General features: G+C 38.4%; 1 protein-coding gene across 2 annotated transcripts in view; it reads left to right on the forward strand.

Annotated features, from left to right (window-relative positions):
• psmb8a (proteasome 20S subunit beta 8A) overlaps positions 1-10,641 on the forward strand; it is a 100,553-nt gene that overhangs the window by 5,201 nt on the left and 84,711 nt on the right. The window contains exons 5-6 of one of the 2 annotated variants that reach the window (XM_082186311.1): positions 9,358-9,562; positions 9,800-9,894. In XM_082186311.1, the coding sequence (XP_082042437.1) occupies positions 9,358-9,562; positions 9,800-9,888 (294 nt within the window). In that variant the 3' untranslated portion in view covers positions 9,889-9,894. Of the gene's footprint in view, positions 1-9,357; positions 9,563-9,799; positions 9,980-10,641 lie in introns of those variants that run through there. The other variant, XM_082186310.1, reaches the window with a different exon arrangement.

Consider the following 10,641-nt stretch of genomic DNA (forward strand, 5'->3'; position numbering starts at 1 on the left):
ACCGAGTTTCATATTATTACATGCAAGCGTGTCTGATGTATGGACCAAGTTTTCGGACCCCGTTCAAGGGGGCGCTGTCGAGCCCCCCTGCCACGCCCGGGTACCAGCTTCAGCCCGGCCCTGATGGCCGCGGGTTCTGACCCGTGTGCAAAGTTTCAAGAGTTTTCGAGCACGTTAAGGGTCTCAAAAGTGCCCGAAAGGTTGACAGAAAAATAAGAATAAGAATAATAAATAATCCTACCGAAAACAATAGGGCCTTCGCCCTTTCAGGGCTTGGGCCCTAATAATAATAAATAATTCTACCGAAAACAATAGGGCCTTCGCCCTTTCAGGGCTTGGGCCCTAAATATAGCTGCGAGCAGCGATTGCGGGCCCAAGCCGGTGGCACCGCCACCCTGGTGCCTTTAGTTACACTAAAGGCACCGGGGTGGCGGTGTCACCGGCTTGGGCCCTCCATCGCTGCTCGCAGCTATATTTATATATATATATATATATATATGAAGAGTTCAGATGCAAAAACCTCTAAATGCCATCTGAAATGTTCTTATAGAATGATCATTTTTATCAAGCTCGTATATTTAAATTCAATAATTTCACTTAAATGGCAATGAAGATGACCTATTAATTGTCATTTAAGTGAAATTACTGAACTTAAATACACAAGCTTGATAAAAATGATCATTCTATAAGAAAATTTCAGATGGCATTTAGAGGTTTTTGCATCTGAACTCTTCATATATATATATATATATATAATAAAGACGGGAAATTGTACTTGTCTTACCTTATTCTGATTTTATGATACACTCAAAATATTCCACAACATATCCTTTAAATTTAATGTAAAAATAAAAACGAAAGTAAGCCGTGTTGGTCTCACGTAACCCTCTCATTAGAATCAAAATGTTTCAATATTTGCGATGTATTTGGATGCTAAACTATTCTTTATTATAGGCTTTGTACTTCACTCGTGTTCCAATATCGATGGAAAAAATCATCCTCTTCACACGCGCAAAAATGTGCTTGGAAACATCACAGTGGAGCTCTGCTTACTGTGAATGGTACAAATTGTACTACTGACTATTTAAACAGAGCAGTGTAATTCGTATATGTTATGTTGACTATTTTTATTATTATATTGTATTAGGGCTATAATGAACAGGCTGCGATGTCAAGATTGCAATTCTGGAATGTGTGTGTGTGTGTGTGTGTGTGTGTGTGTGTGTGTGTGTGTGTGTGTGTGTGTGTGTGTGTGTGTGTGTGTGTGTGTGTGTGTGTGTGTGTGTGTGTGTGACGCGGTTGCGGTTGAACAGTGGACACATAAAAACATAAATAAAATGTATTAGTTTATTCCTACTTCCATAGGAATACATTGAAAATGCTCGCTCTACTCCGCACCATTATCAATGTCTGTGCGGACATCTGTATTTTATTTTCGCTTTTAAGTTAGCGATTTAAAAGCCCTCAGCGGTGTCACACGTCGATTAACCGGTGGGAAAATGTTATCACAGTCACATCCCTAATATATAAATACAATAGGCCTACCTGAAAGAGAATTTTACTTGCCCGACCAGAGTATAGCCTGATTAGAACGTCAATAACAAAACAAATTACTTGGGAATCACTAAAACGAGAGATTATTCTAATTTCATTACATTCATTTTAAGTTGCAATCAGCAGTTAATAATAAATGTCTTACTGATCAATGGTAACAAGGTTGCCCTGCTGAGGCTCATGCAGCTTCTCCAGGAGAATTGTAAACAAATGAGCGCAGCACACAAAAAAGCAACCCAGTTAACAACATACTGACTATAAAAATGACAAATATGGAGTTTTTATATATTTTATAACATATAAGCAACCTCACTTGACGAGTAGGCTACTATTTCCTGAATACAATCACGATTGAAACTGTGACATTGATTTCATACAACAGGTTAATAAACAGTTACAATTAAGTCACTTACATTTTAGATGCAATATTGACTGTTTTTGTTCTGTTTCAGCAGCAAAAATAGTTAAACAAAGATCACAGCAGAACCATCGTGCATCTCACAGCAACTTGTTTTCTCATTACTGAATGATTCAGCATTTTGAAACGAATCGGTTGACTCAAAGATTCAATGGTCAATCCATAAACATCTGTCTCAATCATGAATGACTCAGTCATTCGAACGAATCGTTTGAACGAATGAATCAATGACTCGCTCATTAAGATGGTCGCCTGGCGACACCTAATGGCGGTTTAGTGTTTAAAAGTATCATTCTTTCCAACGTGCACCATTATCAATGTCAGTGCGGACGTCCGTTTTTTACTTTCACTTTTATATTAGCGATTTAAAAGCACCCGCTCGTGTCACACGTCGATTAACCGATGGGAAAATATCCTCACAGTCATACCTAATACATTTATATTTAAATACAATAGGCCTACCTAGTAAAACGTTTTATATACTATTTTGATTTCCTTTTGGACACAAGAGGGCAGTATAGCCCTATGTTTGCTTTTTTGTTGAACCAAATAGCACTAAATAGCCTGTTTTTAACTTTTTCATACTCCTTGAATAGCAAAAACAGAATAAAATGGGTTTAGTTCTAATATTTGTATAATTTTATATAAAAATAAATGGTGTATAATTACATTTTTAGAAGTTATGAGATGTTTCCTGCTTCCTTTTTGACATTAATTTAATCCCTCGCCATAGCAAAACCGTTTGAGATATTCAATATCCGTTTACAATTTAGCATCATTAATATATTTGTATCATGTTGAAAAAGTTTGGTGGGAATAAAATAAATAGTTTAAGAGGAGTGGCTAAAAATTCAGAGGCTGATTTTGCAAAAAAAATCCACATTCAGACCAAAATATCTGACTTCCTGATGGCCGGAGCTAATGAATATAAATTAGAAAGTTGTCCGGCTTGATGAGTACAATATACAAACTATTTTTTTTTTACTGTAGTTAAAACTAACCCGCCCACTTTTGTCAAAAGCATGTTGAAAGTGACACACTTCCTGCTGCCAGTTGGTGGCGCTATAACTTTGACTCACAATAGTTACATCCATCTGATCGGCCTCTTACCACGAACACACTGCTGAAGTTTCATCAAGATCAGTTAATGTATGCAGAAGTTATTCCACTTCGTGTTTCTCTTTTCTCGCCATAAATTCGTTTCCTCGCCACGGCCAAACCGTTCGAGATATCAAAAATCCGTCCGCAATTTAGAATCCTCAATGTCTTGACTTCATGCACACCGAGTTTGGTGGGGATTGGATGAATTCTCTAGGAGGAGTACTTCGCATTCCACAGCAAGCGTTTTCCAAACAACCCATAATAGCCGACTTCCTGTTGGGCTGGCGTAAAACTTAGAGCACGAAAGTTGTTCGGCCCGATGAGATCTATATGTGTTCTGAGTTTCAAATTAATTCATGCAAGCGTGTTTGATCTATGGACCAAGTTTTGGGACCCCGTTCAAGGGGGCGCTGTTGAGCCCCCCTGCCACGCCCGGGTACCAGCTTCAACCCGTCCCTGATGGCCGCAGTTTCCGACTTGTAAGTAAAGTTTCAAGAGTTTTTGAGCACGTTAAGGACCCCAAAAGCCCCTGAAACCTTGATTAACAATATAAAAGCAATAGTCAAATCCCCCCTCCCCTCACACACACAGAGACACAGAGAGAGGGAGAGAAAATTCTTCAGAAAATCCACATTCAAACCAAAATATCTCTCTTCCTGTTGGTCGGAGATCGTTAATGTAAATTAGAAAGTTGTCCGTCTTGATGAGAACAATACACATACCAAGTTTTGTTGTTGTTGATAAAACTAACCCCCCCACTTATGACTAAAGGTGGCGCTACTGAGCCCCTCACCACGCCCGTTTCTGAAACTTTGCACATGTCTACGGGCTAATAAATGTGATGTGTCTGTCGAGTTTCATCCAATTTCAAGTATGTTAAGAGTCTCAAAAGCATCAAAAAAGAATATTAAAGTTTGAAGCGTTGCCATGGCAACAGTATTAAAGATATCAAAAATCCTTTCACAGGTCTACATCTGCCGTGTGTTTACATTATACACATAAACTTTGAAGCAAATCGGGTAAAAATAAGAGGGTGATTTCAAAGCATTTTGAAAGGGACACACTTCCTGCTGCCAGTTGGTGGCGCTATAACTTTGACTCACAATAGTCACATCCATGTGATCGGCCTCTTACAACGAACACACTGCTGAAGTTTAATCAAGATCAGTTAATGTATGCAGAAGTTATAACACACTTCCTGTTTCCATTATTCGCCATCAATTCGTGTCCTCGCCACGGCCAAACCATTCGAGATATCAAAAATCTGTCCGCAATTTAGCATCCTCAATGTCTTGACTTCATGCTGACTGAGTTTGGAGGCGAATGGATGAATTCCCTAGGAGGAGTACATTAAATTCCACAGCATGCGTTTCCAAACAACCCATAATAGCCGACTTCCTGTTGGGCTGGCGTAAAAAGTAAAAGTACGAAAGTTGTTCGGCCCGATGAGATCTATATGTGTACCGAGTTTCATATTATTACATGCAAGCGTGTCTGATTTATGGACCAAGTTTTCGGACCCTGTTCAAGGGGGCGCTGTCGAGCCCCGCTGCCACGCCCGGGTACCAGCTTCAGCCCGGCCCTGATGGCCGCGGGTTCTGACCCGTGTGCAAAGTTTCAAGAGTTTTCGAGCACGTTAAGGGTCTCAAAAGTGCCCGAAAGGTTGACAGAAAAATAAGAATAAGAAGAATAATAATAAATAAACAGAGCAATTCCAAGAGGGTCCTCACACCATCGGTGCTCGGGCCCTAAATATAGCTGCGAGCAGCGATTGCGGGCCCAAGCCGGTGGCACCGCCACCCTGGTGCCTTTAGTTACACTAAAGGCACCGGGGTGGCGGTTCCACCAGCTTGGGCCCTCCATCGCTGCTCGCAGCTATATTTACATATATATATATATATATATATATATATATATATATATATATATATATATATATATATATACATATACATATATATATATATATATACATATATATATATATATATATATAATAAAGACGGGAAATTTTACTTGTCTTACCTTATTCTGATTTTATGATACACTCAAAATATTCCACAACAAATCCTTTAAATTTAATGTAAAAATAAAAACGAAAGTAAGTGTTGGGCTCACGTAACCCTTTCATTAGAATCAAAACGTTTCAACAGTTGTGATGTATTTGGATGCTAAACTATTCTTTATTATAGGCTTTGTACTTCACTCGTGTTCCAATATCGACGGAAAAAATCATCCTCTTCACACGCGCAAAAATGTGCTTGGAAAAATCACAGTGGAGCAGTGCTTACTGTGAATGTACGAACTGTACTACTGACTATTTAAACAGAGCAGTGTGTATATGTTAGGTTTACTATTTTATTATATTTTATTAAGGCTATAATGAACAGGCTGCGATGTCAAGTTTGCAATGCTGGAATGTGTGTGTGATTTAACAGTAGACACATAAAAACATAATTGGCACATAATTTTGTTCATACAGGACATCATTCAAACTGCAAAGTGTTTACTTATATTTATATACACTCGCAATAAAACACAACATTGTTCTTTTGTAAAATAAATTCAAGCAATCCACCCCCCGAAATGGCGTTCATTTTAAAATTAAACTAAAAGCTCTTGGCTAAACAGGCATTCATAACTGTGAGCGCCCACGGCGAGGAACGAGCAGAACAGAGCGAACGTTTTTTAGTTAATTCCTACTTCCATAGGAATTCATTGAAAATGCTCGCTCTACTCAGCACCATTATTAAAGTCTGTGCAGACATCTGTATTTTACTTTAAGTTAGCGATTTAAAAGCCCCCGGCGGTGTCACACGTCGATTAACCGACATCACTAATATATTTATATATATACAATAGGCCTACCTGAAAGAGAATTTGGCTTGCCCGACCAGAGTAGCCTGATTTGAACGTCAATGACAAAAAATAACTTGGGAATCACTAAAACGAGAGATTATTCTAATTTTATAACATTCATTTTAAGTTGCAATCAACAGTTGTTAATAAATGTATTACTGATCAATGGTAACAAGGTTGCGCTGCTGAGGCTCGTGCAGCTTCTCCAGGAGAAACGTAAACAAATGAGCGCAGCACACAAAAAAGAAACCCAGATAACAACATACTGACTATAAAAATTACAAATATGGAGTTTTTATATATTTTATAACCTATGATGGAGTTAAGCAACCTCACTTGACGAGTAGGCTACCGTTTCCTGAATACAATCACAATTGAAACTGTGACATTGATTTCATACAACAGGTTAATAAACAGTTATAATTAAGTCACTTACATTTTAGATGCAATATTGACTGTTTTTGTTCTGTTTCAGTAACAAAAGTAGTTAAACAAAGATCACAGCAGAATCGTCGCGCATCTCACGGCAACTTGTTTTCTCATTACTGAATGATTCAGCATTTTGAACGAATCGGTTGACTCAAAGATTCAATGATCAATCCATAAACATCTGTCTCAATCATGAATGACTCAGTCATTCGAACGAATCGTTTGAACGAATGAATCAATGACTCGCTCATTAAGACGGTCGCCTGGCGACACCTAATGGCGGTTTAGTGTTATGTTTAAAAGTATCATTCTTTCCAACGTGTGTGCACCATTATCAATGTCCGTGCGGACGTCCGAATTTTACTTTCACTTTTAAATTAGCGATTTAAAAGCACCCGCTCGTGTCACACGTCGATTAACCGATGGGAAAATATCCTCACAGTCATATACCTAATAAATTTATATTTAAATACAATAAAGGCCTACCTAGTAAAAAGTTTAATATACTATTTGTATATCCTTTTGGACACAAGAGGGCAGAATAGCCCTATGTTTGCTTTTTTGTTGAACCAAATAGCACTAAATAGCCTGTTTTTAACTTTTTTTATACTTCTTGAATTGCAAAAACAGAATAAAATGGGTTTAGTTCTAATATTTGTATAATTTTATATAAAAATAAACGGTGTATAATTACATTTGTAGAAGATATGAGATGTTTTCTGATTCCTTTTTTGACATTACTTTAATCCCTCGCCATATCAAAACCGTTTGAGATATTCAATATCCGTTCACAATTTAGCATCTTTAATGTATTTTCATCATGTTAAAAAAGTTTGGTGTGAATAAAATAAACCACTTAGCAGGACTGGGTAAAAATTCAGAGGCTGATTTTGCAAAGAAATCCACATTCAAACCAAAATATCTGACTTCCTGATGGCCGGAGCTAATGAATGTAAATTAGAAAGTTGTCCGGCTTAATGAGTACAATATACAAACTTTTTTTTTTTTACTGTAGTTAAAACTAACCCGCCCACTTTTGTCAAAAGCATGTTGAAAGTGACACACTTCCTGCTGCCAGTTGGTGGCGCTATAACTTTGACTCACAATAGTTACATCCATCTGATCGGCCTCTTACCACGAACACACTGCTGAAGTTTCATCAAGATCAGTTAATGTATGCAGAAGTTATTCCACTTCGTGTTTCTCTTTTCTCGCCATAAATTCGTTTCCTCGCCACGGCCAAACCGTTCAAGATATCAAAAATCCGTCCGCAATTTAGAATCCTCAATGTCTTGACTTCATGCACACTGAGTTTGGTGGGGATTGGATGAATTCTCTAGGAGGAGTACTTCGCATTCCACAGCAAGCGTTTTCCAAACAACCCATAATAGCCGACTTCCTGTTGGGCTGGCGTAAAACTTGACCAGGGGAAAGTTATTCGGCCCGATGATATCTATATGTGTACCGAGTTTCATATTAATTCATGCAAGCGTGTTTGATCTATGGACCAAGTTTTGGGACCCCGTTCAAGGGGGCGCTGTTGAGCCCCCCTGCCACGCACGGGTACCAGCTTCACCCCGTCCCTGATGGCAGGGGGTTCCGACTTGTATGTAAAGTTTCAAGAGTTTTTGAGCACGTTAAAGACCCCAAAAGCCCCTGAAACCTTGATTAACAATATAAAAGCAATAGTCAAATCCCCCCTCCCCTCACACACACAGAGACACAGAGAGAGGGAGAGAAAATTCTTCAGAAAATCCACATTCAAACCAAAATATCTCTCTTCCTGTTGGTCGGAGATCGTTAATGTAAATTAGAAAGTTGTCCGTCTTGATGAGAACAATACACATACCAAGTTTTGTTGTTGTTGATAAAACTAACCCCCCCACTTATGACTAAAGGTGGCGCTACTGAGCCCCTCACCACGCCCGTTTCTGAAACTTTGCACATGTCTACGGGCTAATAAATGTGATGTGTCTGTCGAGTTTCATCCAATTTCAAGTATGTTAAGAGTCTCAAAAGCATAAAAAAAGAATATTAAAGTTTGAAGCGTTGCCATGGCAACAGTATTAAAGATATCAAAAATCCTTTCACAGGTCTACATCTGCCGTGTGTTTACATTATACACATAAACTTTGAAGAAAATCGGGTAAAAATAAGAGGGTGATTTCAAAGCATTTTGAAAGGGACACACTTCCTGCTGCCAGTTGGTGGCGCTATAACTTTGACTCACAATAGTCACATCCATGTGATCGGCCTCTTACAACGAACACACTGCTGAAGTTTAATCAAGATCAGTTAATGTATGCAGAAGTTATAACACACTTCCTGTTTCCATTATTCGCCATCAATTCGTGTCCTCGCCACGGCCAAACCGTTCGAGATATCAAAAATCTGTCCGCAATTTAGCATCCTCAATGTCTTGACTTCATGCTGACTGAGTTTGGAGGCGAATGGATGAATTCCCTAGGAGGAGTACATTAAATTCCACAGCATGCGTTTCCAAACAACCCATAATAGCCGACTTCCTGTTGGGCTGGCGTAAAAAGTAAAAGTACGAAAGTTGTTCGGCCCGATGAGATCTATATGTGTACCGAGTTTCATATTATTACATGCAAGCATGTCTGATTTATGGACCAAGTTTTCGGACCCCGTTCAAGGGGGCGCTGTCGAGCCCCCCTGCCACGCCCGGGTACCAGCTTCAGCCCGGCCCTGATGGCCGCGGGTTCTGACCCGTGTGCAAAGTTTCAAGAGTTTTCGAGCACGTTAAGGGTCTCAAAAGTGCCCGAAAGGTTGACAGAAAAATAAGAATAAGAATAATAATAAATAATTCTACCGAAAACAATAGGGCCTTCGCCCTTTCAGGGCTTGGGCCCTAATAATACAATAAAATACAATAAATCATATTATTGTAAAGTTCTTGGTAAGATCTCATGTGTAACAATTATATACACACATAATCTCCAGTTACGTTCATATGATGTTTTTCCTCACATCAGGGTCCAGGCCTGTACTATGTGGATGACAATGGCACACGTCTCTCTGGCCGGATGTTTTCCACTGGCTGTGGGAACAGTTATGCGTATGGAGTCGTGGACAGTGGTTATCGTGAGGATATGACTGTGGAGGAGGCGTATGAGCTGGGTCGGCGTGGTATCGCTCACGCTACACACAGAGACGCTTACTCTGGTGGTGTGGTCAACCGTAAGTACCTGTAATGTATTACGAAATGGCTGAAATAAAACTGAAACTTCATTAACAGTAAATACATTTGGTGGTACAACATATTTACCTGCAGTAATGTGCCATTTTGTTTCAGCCTAAAGCTGGGAGCAATCTGTCATTTGTCCTCTAAAATAGTTTTGTGTTTCTGTCGAACATTATTATTTTCTATGTGCTCTGTGTTTAAGAGATTAAGTTTTCACATGTTTTCTCTTCTAGTTTACCACATGCAGGAGGACGGCTGGATCAAGGTGTGTAAGGAGGACGTGTCCGAGTTAATCCACCACTATAAGAAGGGAATGTTCTGATCACATATGATCTCTCACTCGTGCAAAACTCACTGATTATAATATCTGACACAATTAAACTCTTCTCAAATCAAAAAACACTTTTGGTGCATTTTTTGTAATATTTTTGAATTGTATTGTCTATACTTTAACTTACCCTTTTTAGCAAATAAATTATCTTAATCGGCTTATTTTGCAGGACACATATAGCCCTTTTTTTAAAAGAATCGTGCTTAGTAGCAACATTAACAAGGGTTAAACAAAGTGTAGGGAAATTTAGTGCAATACAGCATTTTTGAAAATAATAATAATACAAAGATAGTGAAAGGACATTTTCTTTTCAATTTAAAAATGTAGATACATTTTTTAATTATAGAATTAATTAATTATACCATTTATAGATTTTATTTTACAAATTGTGTTTTATTTTAAAAGGTCTTTTGCCTTAGAATCTGTCAATCAAATAATGTGATGAAGGTCAGCACTGGTACTTATATCAGTCATGCTTGTAATACAACTTGCAGTTGCTTTTCATTCATTTCTAATTTCAAATGTGAGCACAAACAGCTACGGCTAAAAATATGCTATAAATACCTGCCTTATAGGAGTGTTTATGATTTAGTTTTACAAGATTAAATTTACTTTGGGGTTAATCAGCATGATAGATGTTGGTCTAATGGTTTGGTTAATCAGTGTTGATATATCATTATAAAAAATGTCACTTATGTGAGGCATACACATATAGAATATCATTACATTTGTTCACACAGTTCA

Source organism: Leuciscus leuciscus (assembly GCF_965113295.1).
Source record: "Leuciscus leuciscus genome assembly, chromosome: 12".
Lineage (NCBI taxonomy): Eukaryota > Metazoa > Chordata > Actinopteri > Cypriniformes > Leuciscidae > Leuciscus > Leuciscus leuciscus.